This window comes from Condylura cristata, unplaced genomic scaffold, assembly GCF_000260355.1.
Source record: "Condylura cristata isolate star-nosed mole 26May11 unplaced genomic scaffold, ConCri1.0 scaffold00008, whole genome shotgun sequence".
Classification (NCBI taxonomy): Eukaryota; Metazoa; Chordata; class Mammalia; order Eulipotyphla; family Talpidae; genus Condylura; species Condylura cristata.
In genome coordinates, this window is record NW_004567109.1 from 18,491,260 (window position 1) to 18,513,208 (window position 21,949).

The 21,949-nt window shown below is 55.1% G+C and overlaps 1 protein-coding gene across 7 annotated transcripts; it reads left to right on the forward strand.

Annotated features, from left to right (window-relative positions):
• Nucleotides 1-11,086: 11,086 nt before the first annotated feature.
• MAP7D1 (MAP7 domain containing 1) lies at nt 11,087-20,978 on the forward strand. 7 transcript variants are annotated; one of them, XM_012722395.1, is made up of 18 exons: nt 11,087-11,460; nt 11,637-11,705; nt 12,211-12,374; nt 14,160-14,274; nt 14,959-15,024; nt 15,674-15,784; nt 16,896-17,018; nt 17,115-17,269; nt 17,375-17,520; nt 18,024-18,379; nt 18,639-18,816; nt 18,892-19,030; nt 19,141-19,245; nt 19,457-19,510; nt 19,689-19,734; nt 19,834-19,924; nt 20,031-20,224; nt 20,397-20,978. In XM_012722395.1, exons 1-18 carry the CDS (start codon nt 11,115-11,117, stop codon nt 20,405-20,407), a joined length of 2,469 nt encoding a protein of 822 aa, XP_012577849.1. In that variant the 5' UTR covers nt 11,087-11,114; the 3' UTR covers nt 20,408-20,978. The 7 variants fall into 7 exon arrangements, with proteins under 7 accessions (XP_012577849.1, XP_012577850.1, XP_012577851.1 ...); XM_012722396.1 differs by having other exon boundaries at nt 17,118-17,269; XM_012722397.1 differs by lacking the exon at nt 14,959-15,024.
• Nucleotides 20,979-21,949: the final 971 nt, after the last annotated feature.

Here is a 21,949-nt window from a genome sequence, read left to right on the forward strand (position 1 = left end):
GCCGCGCGGGGGCGAGGAGGGGCGACGGTCGAGGGACCCCCGGGAGGCCGAGGTGGAGGCCCGCCGCTGGGTGGGGACGCCTGCCCCGCCGCGCCCGCTGACCGCTTGGAAGTTTAAAAATAAAGACCGCGGCCGCGTCTTGGGGCCACCGACGCATCCTCTGACAGCTGCCCCCTCCCCCACCGCGGGTGCGGGGACGCCCCGGGGGACGGGATCCGACGGGGTCCCCGCAGTTGTTGGGGTGACCCTTCTGCCCTAGCCCCGGGTCGCTTCGCCTTCCCGCCCCCACCCCCTTCCGACCCATCCCAGGCTCTGCAGACCCCTCTCTCGCGAGCGGGGCATCTGCCCTCCCGCGGGCACGTGTGACCCCAGCCAGAGTGTGTGCTGGGTGTCCAGATTCTCAGGCCTGGCGCCCGACGCCCCGGAATCTGGGCCCCCGCACCCCCAGCCCCCACGCCGGGCCGGGCCCAGACCTCGCCCCCACCTCACCCCTCCAGCTGCCGCGCAAAGGGCCTGTTGCTGCCGCGGCGGCGGGCGGGCGGGCGGCGCGGAGGGGGGAGAGGGAGCGAGAGAGCGGGCGAGAGGAGGAGGTCTCTAGCGGCGGCTGCCAAGTAACCCGCGGGATAAAGGCGGGGGGGAGGGGGAGGCGGCATTGTTTGGGGCGAGGGCGGGAGCTGGGGAGTGGGCTGCCTCCCCTGCAGCCTGGCCTGCTCCGCGGCCCACCCAGCCGCGCTTGGGAGGAAGGGGGCAGAAGGAAGTCTGCTGACCCCCTTCCCAGCCCCCGTGGCCCGGTCTCTCCGAGAGAATGAGGGGAAGGCTCGAGGCCGCCTCCCCGACCTGCCACATCACTTCTGAGGCCGCCTGAAGCTCTGGCTGCCGCCCACCCCGCCCCCGGCCCCAGACCATCAAAATTCCCCTCCCCGCACCCCACCGACCACCAGTTCTCAGGACTTCTGCAAATCCCATTCGCATCTAGAAGCAGCTGATGAGGGGGTGGGACAGTTTCTGGTTGGGCCTGATATTGGAGGGAGGGATTTCTCTTTTTCTTTCTTCCTGGAAGGGGAGGGAAGAACCATGATTACTGGGGATCCGAGTTCTGTACCTCCTGACTCAGGGGGGGAGGTGGCCCCATCCCCACACCTCCACAGAGGCCTAGCCTAATCCCAGTCACCTCCCTTCTTTTTGGGGTGTGGGCCCAGGATGAAACAGTGTCTGTGGGTGCGGAGAGTCAGGGACAAGGTGGAGCCGCTTGGCAGTGGGTGGGCTCCTCCTCCTGATGCCTGGGTGCCTGCGTGGGTGCCTTGAAGGGACTTGGTGGGTGTGGGGGCTGGAGGCGCAGGGGGAGGCCATGAGACTGGTGTCTTTTGGGGGATCCTTTGCCTGTGCTGAACTATGGCATTTGAGTCTGTCTTGGCTGGGTTGAACCTAAAAGAGGTCACCAGGGCGCTGTACCTTGGGTCCATTCTATCTGCTCTCTGGTCTCCAGCATCTGAGAGCCTCTAACACTGGTATGTAGCTCAGGGCCTGAGTGGGGGTGATGACTGGTCTGTAGATGAGGGCCTGAGTGGGTGGCAAGTTTATAATTAGGGCACTGTCAGGATGCCTGGACTGAATATGAGGGCCTGGGTAGAACGCTTGGCTGTACTGGGGAACCTGGTGGGGCCTTACAGAGGGTCCGGTACCCAGGATCAGGAAGACCCTTCTATGTGCGGGAGCCTAGAGACTTAACCCTGAGCCTGTGTCAGGATGATGTCTGGTCCCCACGGGGAGAAGCTGAGTGTGAGAGGGACCCCTTGTAAGCCAAGGAGTAAAGGTGGCACCTACTGCAAGTGCCTGTGAAAGTTGGAGGCATGGGTGCCAGACAGAGTACACGTGACATGAGTTCCGTTTGCACCCTGAGCATTAACAGGAAGCATCAGGGACTAGGGGGCATGCGTGGACCAGAACAAGTGACTGACCACTTCCAGCCACAGCCAATACCCTGGGAGACACACATGGGGTTAACATGGGAGTTAGAAATGATGTCCCGAGAGGAATCCAAGACGCAGACACCTGCAATCCAGTGCTTTTATCATCATTGTGGTTATTTTCAGGGAACATGGCAGAGGTGGGGACAGGAACTGGGAGTTAGTGTGCTTATAAACGTAGACGTTGGAGCCACATTTTATGTTCCCCCTTCATAACATATTACTGTGCTCTCTTAGGTAGGTTGCTTAAGGACTAAGCTTTCCCATCTACAAAATGGAATAATGCTAGAAGTTATCTCATTGAGACACTGGTTTCATTAAATTAGATGAACACATAAAACTCTTAGCCTAGACAGGAACTGGCATGGAGTTAGTGCTCAATAAACGCTAGCTATATGTTGTTATTATTATTTTTAATTCTTTTGGAAGCCTGAGGAGGAGGTGTGATTAATTAGAACTTCAGGAGGTAAATGTGGGGTACAGAGCAAAGGGGAGGAGTTCTCCACAGACACAATCCAGGGTGCATGGGGGAATAGAGCAGCCCCTGTACTCGGAGGGGCAGTGGGAGAGTGACACATCCATGCTGATGCCTGCTGTTAGCCTGCTTGGTGCTGGCTGTGCAGATGGTAGAGACATGAATCAGTGTCTGCCCTCAGGAGCTTCTAGCCCAGTGGGGGAGACAAATGTGTTGGCAGCAGGGAAACCCAGGTATAATGCTGATACAGTGTCCAGAAGACTCTGAAAGACTTCACAGGAAGAGGAGGCATTGAATGAGTAGAAGCTGGTAAGAGTGGCACAGAGGGCATGTCTCTGTGTTCAGTAGCCTGGCTGAGTGGCAGCTCCCACAGCAACCTCTGACTCTCCTTGGACTGGTGGACCTAGTAGTGAGGCTTCTAATAAGTCCTAACGCACAGCAGTACATATGCAAATGAGAGGCTGGGGCGCTGGGCCCAGGGCTTCTTTCCTCCCAGTGAGCCCAGCTGTTAGTGGAGCAGGGCAGTAGGAGTGAGGAGGTGGCGCTTGAGGGTGATTAAGGCAGGTCTCAGGTATGGAGTTAGGTCACCAGCAGCTGGGAATCATGTCCTTGGGTACACCCTCCCCCCCACCTTAGGGCCAGTGAGGGAGCCAAGGAGCCAGGCCCAGATAATGCAGCTTTGTTGGTGTGGTAGCTCTGCCTGGTACCCCAGGACACAGCTTTCAGCTGTAGCTCTGCCTAGGGGAGTGGAGAGCATGGGGGGGTGGGGGGGCCATAATGACATGCTGCTCCCATCAAAGCTCCTCATCAGTTGTAAGAGAGAAGGACCAGGAATAGACTCCCTTGATAAGTCTTGATGAGAGGAAGTTTCCTGTTTGGTAAGGGCAGTCTCTGTGCCAGGCACAATGCTAGCGCTTCACGTGCATGGTCTCACTAACATATACCCGTTCCACAAGTCGGGGAAGTCATTTGCCTAAGATCACACACAGCTAGGAACTAGCAGAGGTAGGTTTGAGTACAGTTCCATCAGACCCTAACCTGTGTACCAATCTAGGCTGAACTATCTCAGAATCAACTGATGACAGTCTGGCCATTTCCCTTTGTGGCTGGTTCTGTGTGGCATTTGGCCCTGGGACCCTGTGATCTGTTCTCTAGCACACAGACATAGAGCCAGCAGAGTGCTGGGTCTGCTGTGCATCCTGCCAGCTTGGGGTGGTGACAGTTGTGCCAGAGGGCCCTGAGTGGGCCTCTGCCCTCAGCATCTAGGCCTCAGTGTGGGCAGCCTGTAGGGCCTGAGGGACGGCCCTGGCAGGGCCTTAGCTGCAAAATGGGGTCATTTCCTGCCGCCTAAAATAACAGGAAGTAGGTGCTCCTGATTGGAGGCTGGGAACAATGGCCACCAACCAAGCCAGAGAGAGCCTTCAGGTCTGCAGCCTTAGTTGGGTTCCCAGCTTTATCAGCCACAGAGGCCCATGGCCTGGCCCTGTACCCTGCTTCCAAGGGCCTGTGACCCAGGTTCTGAGGACCTCTGAACCAGGCTGCCTAGTTCACTAACTCAAAGCTAGTTCTGCCCATCCTGGTGGGGACTGTCTCCACCCCTTACAGTTCCTATGTCCTAGCCCCACAATCAGGCATTCTCCGGGGTTTGTTTTTTCCAGCCCACCCTATTCTTCCCAACCTATATCTCTCCAGAAGGATTGGGAACCTAGAAGGCTACCCTAATCCTTCGGGTCGCAGAGTAAAGGTACAGACAGTCCTATTAATTTGGGCCCAAACCCCTGAGCTTATCAACTGGGTGACATAGCAAGTGTCTTAATCTCTCTGACTTTATGTGTAAGACATGGTAATATTAGCTACCTCATAGGATTGTGGTGAAGATGGAGTGCACTGTGTTTTGCTGTGTCTGCTGCAGTGCTAGCTCTCCCTGGGTCCGGGTAGAATGCGCGGAGGGGCAGGATAGAAGTGACCCGGACAAGGCTATATCAATTTACTGGGGAGCTGGTATCTCTGCGTGCTGTGCGTCTCTGAAGCTTCACCGTGTATCTGAGGGGTGCCTGTTGCATATGCCTGTGTGTGTATCTGCTGTGTCCGTGCTTGTAGAGTGCTGAATCCCAGCAAATCTGCTTCCTATATGTGAGACAAAAAGGTGTCTGGCCTCTAACGTCGTGCGGGTCTACACCATCTGGGTGTCTCATGCTCTCCTCTATGACAGGTACTGTCTCTGTGTGACTTTGCCCCTCAGCCTGCCTCCCCATCTTCATTTGTCCTGCCAACATTGTCTACTAAGGAACTGTTGTGAGAGCCAGGAAGGCTCTGCTGGAGGTACTGACCTCCATCCCTGTTTCTTCCCTCCGCCTCCCACACCCTGGCCTCCCCACTCCCCAGGCCCAGGGGTGCTGCCTCTGTTACCTCCCTGCGGGTGACCCCCAGACCATCTCCTGGATTTGGGCCACTCTCCTGACTCCCTGCCCACGTTCCTCACTTCCTGCCTCCTGGTGGCCAGTCTGGGCAGGCGCTTGGCTTCCCTGCATTCCTGCGCCCTGAGCTCAGTGCCCACATGCTCCACCTGCACCCTTCACACTCTGGGGAAACTTGCCTAGGGGAGCCATGGTGGCACTTCCTTCCTTGAGGAACAGCTTTGGGGAGGGGTGATGTGATACCTACCAGAAATGTGACATAAGGATTTTGTCATCAGACTGATTGGGTTCAAATCCTACTTCTGACACTGATGTGAGCAATCACATAACCTGTCTGAGTAAGCTTTCTTACCTATGAAATGGAGACTAGCCACAGGACTTTCCCATTAGGGCTGTCATCAGAATTGAAAGAGATAAGGGAGAGTCTTGGTAAATAGCTGAGGCTCAATAAATTAGTGTGTTCTCTTCCTGGCTTTGGGATCGGCAGACACACACAGGACTTTGATGTGATCCACACATTTAGGGCTAGAGGGCTGGCTAGTCTGGGGAGCAGCTCAGGGTGTAATGTTGTGTCATTCGGTAACTTTCCAATGCACCCAGCTACCCATCCATCCAGCTGCCCAGCCACCGAGCCACCTATCCATCCAGGAATCCATTAGACAGACCCAGAATCCCATTCTATACTGGGAAGATCCTACATAAGACTCAGGGGCTGTAGGAAGAATTAAGATCCATCGCTTCTCTCCAGGGGCAGGGGAGGTGGGCAGACAGAAAAGCCAGACTGAGTTATCAGTGTTGTGAGAGGAATATTTGGCCTGCAGTTGTTGGGGTGGGAGCAGGGAGGAAGGAGAGGGGAGGACTACCAGCTCCCAGAGGGTGCTGCACCCTGGGACATGTGACAGGCGTGTGAGGCATTTGGCCCTGTGCTCCTGCAGACCCCAGGTGCAGTTCCTCTTGGGGTTCTCGGGAAGACAAGATTTACTAACCCTACGCTTTCCTATACCTTTGCCCTGCTAATGTGCTTTGTGCCAAGAAAGAAATACAAACTGCTAGCCTCTTATCTAGTTCTTAGCAAATACTTCTGGTAGATATTAACATAGCAAAATAAAACTGTGAGTGGCCACATACCAAAATAAAACTAACAGTGGCTGAGGGCTCACAGTTTGGCACAGGCCAAAAATAAAATGGAATGAAAGATCAGACTTGATTGACAAGAGGGACAATCAGAAATTGATTGAACCACACTGTATAGATAATCACCCGAAAAATTAATTTGACTTAATACAGATTGTTCCAGTTAATACTGTCCTAACCACACTTCAACAGGGTTGGCATAATTCTGAGGAAAATATTTGTATTTAGGGTCAATAGTCCATCAGGTCAAAAGAAGAGTTCCCAGTGTCCTGTTTGCTTCTCGATAAGTTCTTCTGTTGAGCTGAAGTAAACACTCATTATTTTATTAACTTCTACCTGAATGCCTTAGTCCAGCAAGCTGCCCAAGTTTAACTGGGATGAAGTTGTTTTGCTTCCCCTCAATTATTTATCTCTTTGCAATAAACTGCCACATGGATCTGCTCTTTATTAGAGTAGAAAATCTTCAGTACACACCTGCTTCAGGCTAGGGTGGCTTCCTAGTACAGCACTTTAGTCTCTTTTAACAGCATTTAGTGACGGTCTCCATGTACTTAGCACCTTGGTAACTGCTGGTGATGCAGTGGTGAGCAAAGCAGACGTGACCAGCCTTGGTAGGGCTTCCTCACAGCCTATGGGAAGGCTGACAGTAACAAAAGAAACACACAGGGAAGCTTACAGTTGTCACAGCGCTCCAAACAAGAAGCACACAAAGCAATGACTGTACAGACTGAAGGGTTTTATCCTGATCAGAGAGGCCTTCCCTGAAGAAATGATGACTAAGCTAAGGGTAACTGGAAATTAACGAGAAAAGAAGGAAAATGCATGTGTAAAAGTCCTGTGTCAGGAAAGAGCATGGGTGAATGAAAAGAGGTGAATGTGGCTGAAGTGTGGAGAGAAAGTGAGGAGCGTGGAGCAGAGGTGTGGGGAGAGGAGGCAAAGAAAGAGGGAGACAGAGCCAGCACACGAAGCCAAACTCATAGCTTGGGTTCAAGAGTCTTGTCTTTTTCTTCAAAGCATTGGGAAGCCACTGAGAGGATTTCAAGTGGGAAACATTACCATGACCATGTTTGTCTGGAAACAGCTCCTCTGGCTGCCTGGTGAAGGGAAGGAGTGGGAATGGGTGTGGGGAGAGCTGTGGAAGACTTCACTGATGATATCTGCCAGGGTGGAGTTCCTCAATTTATCCATTCAACAGATGCCTATGGAGCACCTATGTGCCAGGCTCTGTTGGCCTTAGAGATGGAATGGCTCACAACATAGACAAAAACGTGTGCTTTCATGGAGACTGTCTTCTGACTGTGGGAGACTGTTAAAAGGGCTTAAATGGAAAAGTGGCTGGTGGAGAAAAACAGTGTTGGAAACAGGAGAGCGATTCCAGTAGCAGGTTGGAGTTTTAAATAGGGAAGGCTTCCTTTTGAGACATAGCATTGGAGTGAAGACCCCAAAGAGGTGAGGGAGTGAAGCGCGCAGAAGCTAGGGGCAGAGAGTTCTTGGCTGTGGGAACAAAATCCTGAGGCAGGAGCGTGCCTGGCACATTTAAGGTATGTGGCTGGAGAAACCCAGGCATGAGGTGAAGGGGAGGTGGGGGGATGCAGCCCAAGAGGTCATGGGCTGGAGGGGAGGACCCAGAGCACCTTGGAGGCCATTGTGATGCCTTTGGTCTCCCCTCCCTGTGACATGGTTATCTTTGGAGGATTTTTATCAGAGGAATAAATTGATCTGGCTTACTTTAAAAAACAAAATTGCTGCTGCCTTGTTGAGGAAAGGCCAAAGGGGAGAAAGAGTAGCGGCAGGAGCCTTTTATTAAGGGATGAGAGTGGCTGGGCCAAGAAGATATAAGTAGAGAGAGGGAGAAGTGGCTAGATTCAGACTGTATTTGCACAGAGAGCCAAAAAGATTTACTGAGTGATTAGATGTCAGATTTGAGATAAGAAAAGGTTCTGAAAAGACTCCAAAGGTTTTGGCCTGAGAAACTGGAGGGACAGGGTTACCACAGACAGATGGGGAAAACTGCTGGGTTTGGGGGGGGGGGAGATCAGGAGCTCAGTTTTGGATGTGTTAAACTTGGGGTGTTTGTAAGGTCCAGCGGTGTCAAGTAGGGACTAGCATGAGTGAAACTGGAATGCCAGGGAGAGGCCTAGACTGGAGATATAAATGTGGTTGTCATCGGTAGCGCCGTGGTATTTAAAGTTGTGAGTCTGGATGAGATCACCAAGGGAGTGCTGGAGACAGAAGAGAGACATGGTCCTCCACTCAGCTGTGGGGCACCCTGGTGCTGAGAGGTTGGGAAATTAAGGAAGGATCAGCAAGGAAAACTGAGAAGTCACAATCAGTGGGGCAGAAGGGCCATCAGGAGAGGATGTTGCCTTCAGGCCAGATGAGGAGAGTGTTGAGGGGCATCGAGGCCCAGCTGTGTCGCACATGGCCTACGGGCTAGCAAGACGAGGGCCGAGAAACGCTTCCTGGATGCTGCAACAAGGGGCTCATGGCGACCTTGAGGAGCGCAGTGTCATAGGGCAGTGGGGCTAAAGGCAGACTCAGCTGGGCTCTTAAGGCAGAGATGGTGAAAAGGGCTAAGTGCTGCTTAGTGAGCTTCTTCCTGCCAAGTGTCAGAGGCGATGTGCATCCTTACTGTGGGTTCCAACAACTCAGTGAGGAAACTCAGTGAGGCTCACGGGTTCAAGGCTTGACCAAGTTCCACAGCGGACCCCAGGTTCCCCACTCAGACCTGTCCTTGGAGACCTGAGACCTTTCCGCTGCATCTGGCACCCAGGTATAGACTCACCTCCTGGCTCCCTCACACAGCAGGTGGAACCTAGTTAGAGATTCACCGATTTGCCTAGTGGGTGTGATTTGCCTAAGTGTAGACAGATATACACCTACTAGTCTTCCTTGCAACACCTGTAGCACACACAGGTGCTAGGAGAACGGCAATAAACAGGCCTCACCCTCAACCTTTAGTTTAGTCCTTACATACCTGGGCATTTGGCCTCAGACAGTCATGGGCTCAAACTTTACCTCCACTGCATACAATGAGCGGGGCAAGCTTTGATCGTCTCATCTGTGTAAAGGAATGAAACTGCCTTGGAGTTCCACGAGGATGCAGTATGAGCTTGGAAGGAGATGCAGAGGGCCTTTCTCTGCACCTGGTGTGTAGTGAGCACTCCCTGGCTTTGTCACCCACAGCGAGAGTCTGCAGGCAGCTGCGAGACAGACTCACTGTGACCAGGTGGCCATTTGGAGCTGGTGTGGGAGAGCTGGGTAGATGGTTGGTCAGCAGATTGGGGAGACAGGGCCTCAGCTGGGGCTCTTGCTGGAGCCTGGGAAGCTGAGAGGGAAGAAATGAGGGGAAAGAGTGTGAGTCTCAAGATAGTTCAGTTACATAATATATATTACCTCAGACAGCCTTAAACAGAGGCAAGAGGGTGTAGTGAGTAAGAGTATGGGCTCCGGTGAGCAGATGCTGGGTTCAAGTCCAGCCTGCTGAGTGACCTCGAGTTACTTTACTTCACCTCATTTTGCTGTACTTTCTTCACCTGTGTTAAAGAGATATTTATAGTATCCCCTTCATAAGTATTATCAGAGAGAATTAAAACTAATCTGTAAAAAAAAATCTGTAAAATGCTTTGAACATAGGAAGCACTTGAGAAATAGATAAAAAAAAGGTGAACAAATTAAATGTTAATGGTTAGTGTTTTAACTACCAGTCACAATCCTGTAAGGGAGGTAGGCACGTGTGCATTTTCTCAAACAAAGAAGCTGTGGCACAGAGAAGCTGTAACCACCTGCAGCCACACAGATAGTGGGGATGCCAGAAATCAAATTCAGACAGCCTCCTTCAAAGCCCATACTGAAACCACTGGACGCCTGCCTCCCTGAAAAAGGTCCTCTTGGGGTGTCCCAAAGGTAACTCCTTGATTGTCCCCTCCCCGCACCCACAGTCACCACACAGACAGGGAGCTTGTCGCCTCCTGAGAGGACCAGCATTCCCAGAGCACGGGACCTAATGAGACACCCAGGAGGAACAAACTGCCTCTTCAGATTCACCTTCCCCAGCCCCTGACCCCGCTGCCTACACCCTGGTCAGTGCCGGAGTCCCCACTGGTGTGCCTGGTGCCCACAGGGCAGCAGCAGGCAGCACCAGGGTTCCGCATGTTGGCAGCACCGTGAGGGGAACGGGGTGTGTTTGCTGGCGTGTAAACTGCTGACATCCCTGCTGGCCTGGGCTCATTCTCCCCATTTCACAAACGTGAAAACTGAGTCTTAGAGAGGTGGCATGACGTACCCACAGTTACCCACCAGGGAAGCAGGTCCCTCTTCCTGTCTTGGGGTGGCGAGGTCTGAATTGGGCTCTCATCTGACCGCCCCAGAATTCCACATGCTCCTTCTTCCTCGGCACTTTGGTATCACCTACAGGGATCCTGAAATACTAATGTTTAAACAGAAGAAATTGAGGGTGGTTGGGAAAGAAACAAAGATTACAAAGTGGACAGAATTGATTGTCCACCCCACTGGGGATTTTTAAAACTGGGCATTTCACTTGTGCCCATGCTATGTCCTTCTTGGCCGGTCCCGTGTGCCAGCAGTGGCATCCTGTGAGCACCAGGCCTTGGGCTGGGTACTGTGACTCCAAGGTAAAGCAGGAAGGTGAAGGAGGCAGATGTGGAAACCTCATTCATCAGTGCTTCAAGTCTTCTCCATTCTTCCAATACACCCTGCTCCCGTCGGCCCCTTTGCAAATACTGTTCTCTTTGACAGAACTATCTTTGGTTTGCCAATACCAGCTCAGCCTTTAGATCTTCAGACTGGTTGTTACTCTTCCTGGAAGCCTTTCCCCCCAGTGTCGGTTAACCATCCCTGCTGTTTCCCCCAGACACAGTACCTGGTCTGCACTGTAATTGTCTCACTGTCTGAAAGCTCTGCTAGCCGTCGGCTCCACAGAGGCAGGGACTGGCAGTCTTCTCACATGGCGTCTGCACTACATCCCAGACAGGACCTGCATACAGAAGGAACTCAATAAGCATGTTGTGTGGATCTGTCAGTTGGTTCGACAGAGAGAGCTACAAGCTGACTGGCAGCACAGATGTTTTATTTGACTTTTCCTTTATTGGTTTTCCAGTGATGGCAGCCAGGACCCCCTCAGAGCCAAGACCTTCTCCAGAAGGTGACCCCTCTCCACCGCCACCACCAGCACCGATGTCAGCCCTGGTTCCTGACACACCCCCAGATACCCCTCCTGCCATGAAGAATGCCACTAGCCCCAAGCAGCTCCCACCAGAACCAGAGAGTCCCCTAGGGTTGGTCGGACCTATAACCCCCCACCAGGAAGAGTCCCCTTTCTCAGAAGTGAAGATCAGGGGACCCACCCCACCAGCCACAGGCCCACGGGATGCTAGGCCTCCCCGAAGAAGCAGCCAGCCATCCCCAACGGCAGTGCCAGCCTCCGACAGCCCTCCCACCAAGCAAGGTATGTATGATGGGGCTCTAGTTTTGGGCCCAGACCTCTTGATTCAGTGCACAGGAGGAAATCTGCCCTGGGGAAGTTGGGGAAAGGGAGGGGGTGAAGTCTGGGGAAAGGCCCTGAGGTTGACTCCCTTTTGGAGTACCCTCTTGACCCTAAATCTGTCTTTTCCCTCTGCTAAGATGTAAAGAAGGCAGGAGAAAGACACAAACTGGCAAAGGAGCGGCGAGAAGAACGGGCCAAATACCTGGGTGAGTGAGTGAGCAACACCATCACATCTTCACTGTCGTCACCATGAACACCCTGTACTCACACTGACACTCTGGACACTTAGCTATGGCGCTGTTCCAGGAGCAGTACATGCATTAGCCCATTTGGGCTTCTCAGCTCATTCTGAGGGTGAGGCTCAGAAAGATGGACTCATTCACCTAAGACACACACTCGTAGGGTAGCCTTACCTCATCCCAGACCACATGCATGGAAGTCTGTCCAGCAGGCCCCCGAGCCTGGCAGTAACCTGGTACAAAAGAACTCCTTTCAAGAGCCCATGCAGCCAGTGGGGGAGGAACAGGGCCCACTAGGGAAGCCCACATTCTGAGTCTGTGTCTGTCTTCAGAAAGCCCTTCCGTTGGGAGGGGAGACTGTGAAGCAGGCAGGGAAAGGCCCTCCGGGGTCGAGGTCCCGGGGCTACTTGGAGGAGACACTCTGGCCTCCCCGTGGAAGAAGCCCTCACACCCAGTGTTCCTTTCCCCACAGCGGCCAAAAAGGCAGTGTGGCTGGAGAAGGAGGAGAAGGCCAAGGCCCTGCGGGAGAAGCAGCTGCAAGAGCGCCGTCGGCGGCTAGAGGAACAGAGACTCAAAGCTGAGCAGCGCCGTGCAGCCCTGGAGGAGCGGCAGCGACAGAAGCTCGAGAAAAACAAGGTGGGTCTGTGCAGTTTCTAACTGGGTGCAAGTGGGCTTGTGTAGGCGAACTTGGGGTGTCTGCATACATGTCTGCCTCATCTGTAGCGACTGTGTTCACATCCACACTTGTGTCCTGTGTGTGCAGTGTCGGGGCTCCTGGACGGCTGCAGACACGTTTGGTTCTGTCCGTGCCCCCTGTGCACCTGTAACGGAGCACTGCCAGCAGCGTGCGGTGTCCGTGTGTCTGTGCATGCAGAGATGAGTCTGCGGGAGTGTGCCAGGCACTGTGACCTGGTCGTGGTTTAATACCAGGGAGGAAGTGAAGGAGAAAGTGGCTTGGCCCTACCCGGTACCTCGGGCTGGCAGGAAAATGTGACCCCAAGTTCAGGACCCTCAGTGCCAGGGAGATGTGGCCCCACCACAGCTCCCCAGGCAGGGAGCGTCCCAAACATCCTCAGAAACAGCTCATACACCCAGGAAATGACTCAAGAACAGTGAAAAGCTCCCCAAGAACCAGTTGGAAGGGATTGGTCGTAAGTAGCCTTTAATGAGAGCCAAGTTTCTGGAACTTTGGTTACCTACAGTGAGTCAGGGAAAACTGCTAGGGGTGGAGGAGGTCAAAGAGGCAGTGTGACTGGAGAAGGAGCTTGCTGAAGATGTGGGCAGAAACCCAGCAGCAGCACTGCTACCTGTCTTCGGGTAGATTTTTCTCGAGTTTTCTTTATGTAGGCCATCACAGATGTTGGTCTGATTTTTTTTTTTTTTTTAAGATTTATTTTTATTGGCCCTCCCTGGTGGCACAGCGGGTTAAAGCACAGCACTGAGAATCTAAAGCCACTTCCGCATGAGTTCAATTCCCGCCTGCCCCGGAGGTGACCACATGGCACAGCAGACCTCTCCTGACCCGCCCGCTGCTCCCCTCAGCAGTGTACTTCATCGATCTGCCTGTTCTGTTCCCCACAGAAGCCTCTCACCGCCCCTGAGCCTCTGGCCTGTACCCCAGTTCTGTATGCACAAATAAATCTTTAAAAAAAAAGATTTATTTTTATTTAGGCATACAAGAATTGGGGAACAGGTCTGAGGTGCAGCGGTGAGAATTCACAAGAGACAGAGTGGGGAGCAGAACAGGCGGATCTGGCCCTTCCTGGTGGTGCAAGGGGTTAAATCTCAGCACTGTAAGCAAGCTGCAGCAGCTTTACTGCTAATTCGACCCCACACCCACCCCACCATGCCCTCACCCCTCCTCCACACCCCCCACCCCTGCCTTGGAGGTAACCCACATGGCATGGCAGACCTCTCCTGACCTACCCGCTGCTCCCCTCAGCAGTGTACTTCATTGATCTGCCTGTTCTGCTCCCCACTCTATCTCTGGTGAATCCTCTCACCGCACCTGCACCTCTGGCCTGCACCCCAGTTCTGTATGCATAAATAAATAAATCTTAAAAAAGAACAGGCAGATCTACTAAAAAATAGTGCTGAGGGCGAGACAGAAGAGCTCCCTGTGCCGTGTGGGTCAGCTCCCTGGCCCAGGATCTAACTCATGGCTGCAACTGCTGTCTGATGATAGCTTGACAGTACTGAAACTTGTTAACCCCTATGCCACCAGGGAGCCCCTGGTCTGATTCTTTGTGGCATTTATGTTCCCCTGTGTTTGGGTCTCTTTATGTAAGGCAAGGTTCAAGGGGTGTACCTTTGTATCTTTTTGTGTATGTGCTCATTGTCCCAGGACAGAAGGACCTTCCTTCCTTCCAGGTTTGATGACCCATTCATAGCCCTGAACGCTCTTCTCCCCTTCCCCATCAGGAACGCTATGAAGCAGCCATTCAGCGGTCAGTAAAGAAGACATGGGCAGAAATCCGGCAGCAGCGCTGGTCCTGGGCAGGGGCCCTGCACCACAGCTCCCCAGGACACAAGACCAGTGAGTGGGCTGGAGAGGCTGGTGGTGGGTGGGTGAGGCTGGGGCTGAGCTAGAGGAGAGGGAGAGGGAGCCGTGTCCGTGCGAGCGGCTGGCAGCTCCCTGTGCCAGGTTTGCCTGACTTCACGTGACTTCTGAAATGATCTGTAAACCGAATTTTCCCTCCTAAGGAGTTCCTCCTCCAAGTCAGAGTGGATTCTCTTCATTAGGTTACTCTTCAAACCTCTGTCATTTTAGCCTTCTTTGGTCCTGTCAATAATTAGTTGATGTTATATTAAAAAGGACTTGTATACTGTAGTTACTAGATATTCACAGAAACTATTCCCCATTGTGTACTTGTCTTAGAAGGTGAACTTTTCTCTCTGAATTTTCTTCATGTAGTGTCATCATGGACTTTGGTCTGATTCTTTGTTGGCATGTATGTTCCCCTGTGTTTGGGTGTCTGTGTCTGGCAAGGTTCAGGAGATCTACCTGTGTGTCTTTTGTTGTGTGTGTTCATGGGTCTGTGTGTTGTGTTTCCCTCTGGTGAGTTTGTGGGCCTTGTGTACCTCTGCGAGGACTCCCAAGTCAGGCAGAATTGGGTAGGCTCCCAGCTCTGGCACTTGTGGTGTGGCCTCCGACTGCTCGGTCTCACTTTCTTCATCTGTAAAATGGGGATAACAATACTACTTGCCTCCGAGGTTGTAGGTAGATGTTTGGGAGGATCAAGTGAGGTAACATGTGTGTGGTGCCCAGCACAGTGCCTGGTACATGGTAAGCATCCAACAAACACGACCTGTTACAGATATGACCAAGTTGCCTCCATGTGTTTGTGCCTGTGTGCATCTGGGTCTGACACGCTGTCCCTTAGCGTTTGTGTTTGTGTCTGTGCATGTCCCCATACACGTGTGCATGCCGGAGGCCTGTTTCTCTCTATGCCCGTGCTTGCATGTGGTCGTCTTTGTGGTCTGTATGACTATGTGGATTTGTGCGAGAGACTTTTGACTGTGGGTTCCTTTTAGGAATGTCTGCGTTTGTCCCAGTTCCGGGGTGTTGTAACCATCTGCACCTTGGCTGGGCAATGTCAGCAAGTGCCAAAACTGGAGGGGGGTGTGGTGGGGGAGGGGATTGTAGCACCCAGCTTTAGGGAATGGCTTCCTGGCCAGGAAGGCTGTAGTTTCTCTAGTTTTATTCCATCTCCTTCCTCTGTTCCTTCTCCGTCGGCTCCCCCAACTCCCCCAATCCAGGTTGTCTCTGATCATCTACCACCCCTGCCTCCAAAAGCCAAGTCTGCCTCCCCCCCTTTCCTGGCCTGCCCACTCCTCCCTCTCCCACCTGCCCGCGGAGCATCCTGCATGGAAGGCCTCGTGCCCCCCTGGCTCCTGTCTGGCCCGGCCCTAATGCCGTGTCTTTTCCCCTCCAGGTGGGAGCAGGTGCTCCGTGTCGGCAGTAAACCTGCCCAAACACGTGGACTCTATAATCAACAAGCGGCTCTCAAAGTCCTCTGCCACGCTTTGGAACTCCCCCAGTAGAAGTAAGAGAAGGCCCAGTCCTCCTCCCTCTAGAGCTTCTAGTAGCTCCCCACCAAGCTTCCTCCAGAGCTCTGCAAGAACCCAAGGTCCCTGGAGCCTAATATACTCCAGGTCTCCATCTCACTCTACCCACCTGGGGCTCTGTGCCCCTTGGGGGAGCCGGCATTTGGATCTGGATCCTGAGGACAGAGGTGTACCCTCCAGGGGAGTACAGAGACAAAGGGCAGTGTCCCAGCAGGCAGAGAGCCTGGCAGGGGCCTCAAGAGCAGGTGGGGCTGTGGGTGGGGAAGGGAATGGGCAGGCAGCCTCATCTCCAACCACAGTCAGCCGTGTCCTAGGCCAGCCTTAGGCAAGTGGCCTGGGTGCCATGCATGTGGAGGGGTGCCTTATCCTGACTCCACCCTGAAGGGCCCATGCAACCCTGCCTTCTCTGTCTTCAGAGCCCCAGCCATGGCCCTGGCTGGCTCCAGTGTTGTGGCCAGGATGGCACGGCCCCTGCATTCCCACCATGCCCTGGTGTTCATAAATGAGCTCAGTGGTAGGAGTTATTTATAAGTTTCTCCAGCTTTTATTTGGTTGCTCTGTTGCCTAGCAACCAAATCAGCTGCTATACTAACCCCACCTGACTGAGGCTTAAAAATAACCCAGCAGCTGAGGGGACAGAGCAGGGTGGCTCAGGGCAGCCAGGCCCCCTAGCAACCTGTTCCTGGCACCAGATACCCAAAAGTTGGGCCTCCCCAGAGTCAGAGCAGCACAAGGACCCTCACAGACCCAGACCCCTGGAGGGCATGCCTCTAAGAGCAGGAGCCTGCAGCGGGACAGGGGAGTGGCTGGGTGGCTCCTTTCTACACTCAGTTCAGAGCCCCTTCATGTAGGAGGGGCAAAGGCTTCTCAAGCAAGCCATGTAGGAGGTTGCCCGGGAAATGTCTCTCTGGGTCTACCCTGGAGGTCAGACCCCAGGACAGACAGGTGTGGCCATTGCGTGAGAGGGAGCGAGACCTCCAGGGAGAGACCTGGACCAGGCACAGGATGGTACCTCTGTGTCCCCTTGTGCCTGCCTGCTGCGGCCCCCTGCGATGATGGTGACCGGCTTCTATGGGCATTCTCCCCTAGATCGCAGCCTGCAGCTGAGCGCGTGGGAGAGCAGCATTGTGGACCGACTGATGACGCCCACCCTGTCCTTCCTGGCACGGAGTCGCAGTGCGGTTACACTGCCCCGAAATGGCCGGGACCAGGGTAGGGGCGGCGGCCCTGGGAGAGCCTCCACGAGGGGCCGGGCAGGGGCCAGCCTCGCCCGTGGGCCACGCCCCGACCGCACTCATCCCTCCGCAGCAGTGCCGGTGTGCCCACGCTCAGCCTCCGCCAGCCCCCTGACATCATGCAGCGCCCCGCGAAGCGCACACCGCTGCGCTCCCGCTGGGGAGCGCCGCAAGCCCAGCGCGGGGGGCAGCCCGGTTTTGGCTCGCCGCCGGCCAGAGGCCTCGCCGGTAAGAGGCCCCCCTGGTGAGGTGAGAGCCTCCCGGCCAGGGGTACACGGACGCGCTGACCTCTCTCCCTCCTTCCTTTCTGCTCTCTCTCCCCATCCTTGTCAGGGGCAGAAAAAGGAGAAGAAGGACAAGGAGCGGGAAAACGAAAAGGAGAAGAGCGCCCTGGCTCGGGAGCGCAGCCTCAAGAAGCGCCAGTCGCTGCCCGCCTCCCCCCGCCCCCGCCTCTCGTCTGGGCCGGCCTCGGAGCTCAGGTGAGCCGGGGGCTGTGGGCGTGGCCTGGCGTCCTCGGGCTGCATTCTGTCCGTGGCGCCCAGATGCACCTGGGGCTCCCACCTTTAGAATAAAAGCTCCGCAACGGCAGGTTTTTTGTGTTTTGATCACTTATGCATCCTAACATCTAGAGCAGTGCCTGGCATCTGGTACGCACTTAACAAGTAAACATCTGCTGAGTGAATGAGTGGATCTGCCAGGCAGTTTCTGGATGCTGAGAGCACCTCAGTAAGCCCAACCTGGCCTAGTTCTTGCTCTTAGTAATCTTGCTGGCTATTAGGGAAACAGATGTTAATCAGGGAATCACAAATTAACATATAATTACAAACTGGGACAGTATGCGTCTGTGAGAGCATCTAAGATGGGAGATGCGTCCTAACCTGGGTGGGGAGTGCATTGGCCTGAGGAAGGGACTTGCTCACTGTGTCTGTGTGTGAGTGGACACTCACTGCCCACAAGGCCTAATCCCTCCCTTTTCTTTCAGCCCCAAATCCAAGGCCAGGCCATCCTCTCCTTCCACATCCTGGCACAGGCCTGCTTCTCCCTGCCCCAGCCCAGGGCCAGGCCACACTCTGCCCCCCAAGCCACCGTCCCCCAGAGGAACCACTGCATCACCCAAGGGGCGGGTTAAGAGGAAGGATGAAGTAAAGGAGAGCCCCAGTGCAGCAGGGCCGGAGGACAAGAACCAGAGCAAAGGCAAGGCCAGCAGTGGGAAGGAGCCAGCAGCCTCGGCCTCACCAGCACCCTCGCCTGTGCCCTCACCCACTCCGGCCCTGCCCCAGAAGGAGCAGCCCACAGCTGAGATCCCTGCAGGCGGGCATGAAAAGCAGCAGCTGAAAGGTGGGCAGGGTGAGAGGAGCCAGCCTTGTCTGTGTGGGGGAAGTAATTCTGAGGTGTAGGGCACCAGAGATGCTTGGGGCTGGGTGTTGGGAGACACTAAGAGGAGCCTCCTGCCCTCGCAGGTCCAGGCAGAGAACACAGGCCAGAGTTGCTCACCACATCAGGGGATGGCAGGGTGGGTGGTCCTGAAGTCCAGGAAGAGGGCACTGCCGTGCTTGTGCAGGTGTGTGCTAACTCCTGACTGTGGATCCCACTCCAGATACTGCTGTCCCGACCTCACCCCCAGCCCCCGCTCCCCCTGCGGCCCCTAGCAAACCCATGGCAGGCACCACCGACCGAGAAGAGGCCACTCGGCTACTGGCTGAGAAGCGGCGCCAGGCTCGGGAGCAGCGGGAGCGCCAGGAACAGGAGAGGAGGCTGCAGGCTGAAAGAGATAAGTGAGTTGCACCCCGGGGAACTGAGGGGGCTTTATGGGAACTGGAGAAGAAGTCCAGCGTCTCCTCTTTCCCCAGGCAACTGCGAGAGGAGCAACTGGTGCGGGAGGCTGAGGCCCGGGCGGAGCGGGAGGCCGAGGCCCGGAGGCGGGAGGAGCAGGAGGCCCAAGAGAAGGCGCAGGCGGAGCAGGAGGAGCAGGAGCGCCTGCAAAAGCAGGTGCGCGCGGGCGGGCGGGCGGGCGGGCGCCTCCTGGTGGCGGGCCGGGGGCTGGCCCGGGAGGGAAGGCTGGCACCCAGCAGCCTGCGGCTTACCAGGGTCTTTGGCAGAAAGAGGAGTCCGAGGCCCGGTCCCGGGAAGAAGCCGAGCGGCAGCGTGTGGAGCGCGAAAAGCACTTCCAGCGGGAGGAGCAGGAGCGGCAGGAGCGCCGGAAGGTGGGCAGGGCGGTGGGCGGGGCGGGGCGGGGCGGCTCGCGGTCTAATGGGCCGGGAATGGCCCAGCACCTAGAGGGCAGGGCTAGAAGGATTTGGGGCGCGTTCTGATTTCTCACCTGGAAGGGGCCTGAGACCCTAGGACCGGGCTGGCTGAGGGGAGCTTTAGGGCTGGGCTGCATTTGGATCTAACTGTTGTGCGGCCTCCAAACAGCGGCTTGAGGAGATAATGAAGAGGACTCGGAAGTCTGAAGGTGCTGAAACCAAGGTCAGGGTTCCCATAAGGGCAGTGTTGGGAGTCGAGTTGGGTGCGGGAGGGAAAGTATCCAGGGTGGACAGGGGCGATGGGTGAGGGCTGCTCTGAGTCGGAGAGGGGAAAGCCGTGTCTGCACCTCAAGAGGTGGGGCCAGATACCACTTTGGTCTAACTGCTGTTCCTCTTCAAAGCAGAAGCAGGACAGAAAGGAGGCAAAAGCCAACAACTCCAGTCCAGGTAAAGGCCCTGTGCCTCTCATCTCCATCCCGTGCCATCCGCCCTCAAGCCTCCCTTCTCTCCAGCCCATAACTGTTGGCCATTTCTTCCCTGTGACAGACCCTGAAAAAGCAGAGGAGACTCGGCCCTCAGGGCAGCAGAAGGAGGCTGTGCAGAAAGAGGAGCTGGCCCCCCAGGAGCCTCAGTGGAGGTACCAGCTCCCAGCCCCAGGGGGACTGAGCAGTTCAGACTGGCGTGGTGGCACACCGGGGCTGTCCTGCCATAGGAGGTGCCTGAGCCTCAGCCTGTATCCACAGCCTGCCGAGCAAGGAGTCGCCAGGGTCCCTGGTGAATGGCCTGCAGCCTCTCCCAGCCCATCAGGAGAATGGCTTCTCTCCTAAGGGACCCTCTGGGGACAAAAGTCTGGGTCGAACACCGGAGACACTCCTGCCCTTCGCAGAGGCAGAAGCCTTCCTCAAGAAAGCTGTCGTGCAGCCCCCTCAGGTCACAGGTAGGGATCCTGACTCCTGCACCACGGCCTTCACTCCCAGCAGAGGGAGGGAAGCCCAGCCCCAAGCTCTTTTTCCAGCTCTGCAGAGGCCTTCTCACACCCCCTGGAAGGCCCCAGGCAGGTGGGTGTGAAGCCTGGTTTGCCCTGACTTTCCCCTCCTGCTCTCTCCCAGAAGTCCTTTGAGGGGCGGCCTTGGCTCCAGGCGCAGCTATGAGGGCTCCTCTGCATCGTCTGCCAGGATGTCTGGAAGAGAAAGAGACAGAAACAAGCCGGAAGTGGCCTGGGCCCCTGGGGTGGGTCCTCTCTGTTGTTTTTAATCTGCACCTTATAGACTGATGTCTCTGGCTGGAGCCAGCTCCTGCCCCTCAGTGCATTCGTGTGCTCACACGCGCGGACCCCCACACACACATACACTCACAGCCTCTCTGGCCTCCCCCTGGGGAAGGGCCGCCTGTAGTATTGCCTTGATTTGGTGGGTACAGTGGATGTGAATACTGTAAATAGCTTGTGCTCAGACTCCTCTGCTTGGAGGGGGTGGGTGCAGGAGGCAGACCCTCCCAAGACTCCCTGGGGAGATCTTCCTCTCTCTATTTAACTGTTACCGAGGGGGAGCCAGGGTTTGGGGGTGGGGGGCACCTTGGGCCACAGGATACTGGTTGCTTTAGGGGTATCTGTGCCTCCCGCCCTCGCCTGGAATCAGTGTTACTGCATCTGATCAAACGTCTCCAGAAATAAAGTGAGAATAATTCTGCCAGTCCTGTCTATCCTTGGGGCTGGCGGTGGGGGTGGCAGCAGGTGGCCTCCTGATTTCTAAGAAGACCCTAAGGAGCCAGGCCCTGGGGATATCTGCCCCTACCTAGAAGCAGTCTTAAACCCCTGAACCCCATGTGGTCTTCATCTTGTCATGACAAATATGGTCCCAGCTGCCCTGTGAGTACCAGGCAACGGGCTCCATGCTGGGGATGGAGAAGAGGCAGCCCCAGGTCGCATGGAGTTGGCATAAGCATTATAGACACTGGGACTTTACTACTCGGCATCTGTTCCCGTCGCCCTTCCTCATTCCAGACAGAACCCTGATTTTGTTCAGGGGGCCTTCTTCCTTCTAGATCCCTTCCTGTGCGTCAGCAGATGTGAATCCTAATCCCAGGGGTGAATCCTGATAGTAATGAGCCAAAAATGATCAAAATAAAAATGATTATTCCAAACCCCTCATGACTGACCGGTGTAGGTATGGAAGTGTGACAGACACAATTCCAGCCAACAGAGGTACGGAAAACACCTGATGTTTCAAAGAGAGGTTTCCTCACTGAAAAAGGAGGAACCAACCTCTAAGATGATCTCCCAGTGCCCCTGCTTCCTAGTGTTCCTCCTGGGTCCCATGACGTACTGGGGCTGGACTGAGTGGCCAGCAGAGCACAGCAGGAGTGATAGTGTCACATCTGTCTGGGAAAAGACATCAGGCGCCTGTCTTGATTGTGTTCCCTTTTGGGTCACCCCTCTGGGGGAAGGCAGTGGTTGGGGCTTGACGGAGAGGCCCATGTGGCATGGGACTAAAGCTTTCTGCCAGCGGCCGCATGAATAAGCTTGGAAGTGGGTCCTCTGGCCCCAGCTCAGCCTTCAGCCCTGGTCAGTAGTTTGACTGTCACCTCATGAGAACCAGCCAGCTAAGCCACTCCTGGGTTTCTAATCCTCTGAAACTGTGAGATAATAAATGTTGTTTTAAGC

Coding starts and splice junctions, on each gene's coding strand:
- MAP7D1 (XM_012722393.1), top strand. CDS start 11,115: ATGGCAGCCAGGACCCCCTCAGAGCCAAGACCTTCTCCAGAAGGTGAC. Junction 11,706..12,210: donor AGAACGGGCCAAATACCTGG/GTGAGTGAGTGA, acceptor CTTTCCCCACAG/CGGCCAAAAAGGCAGTGTGG. Junction 19,031..19,140: donor AGGAGCGCCTGCAAAAGCAG/GTGCGCGCGGGC, acceptor GGTCTTTGGCAG/AAAGAGGAGTCCGAGGCCCG.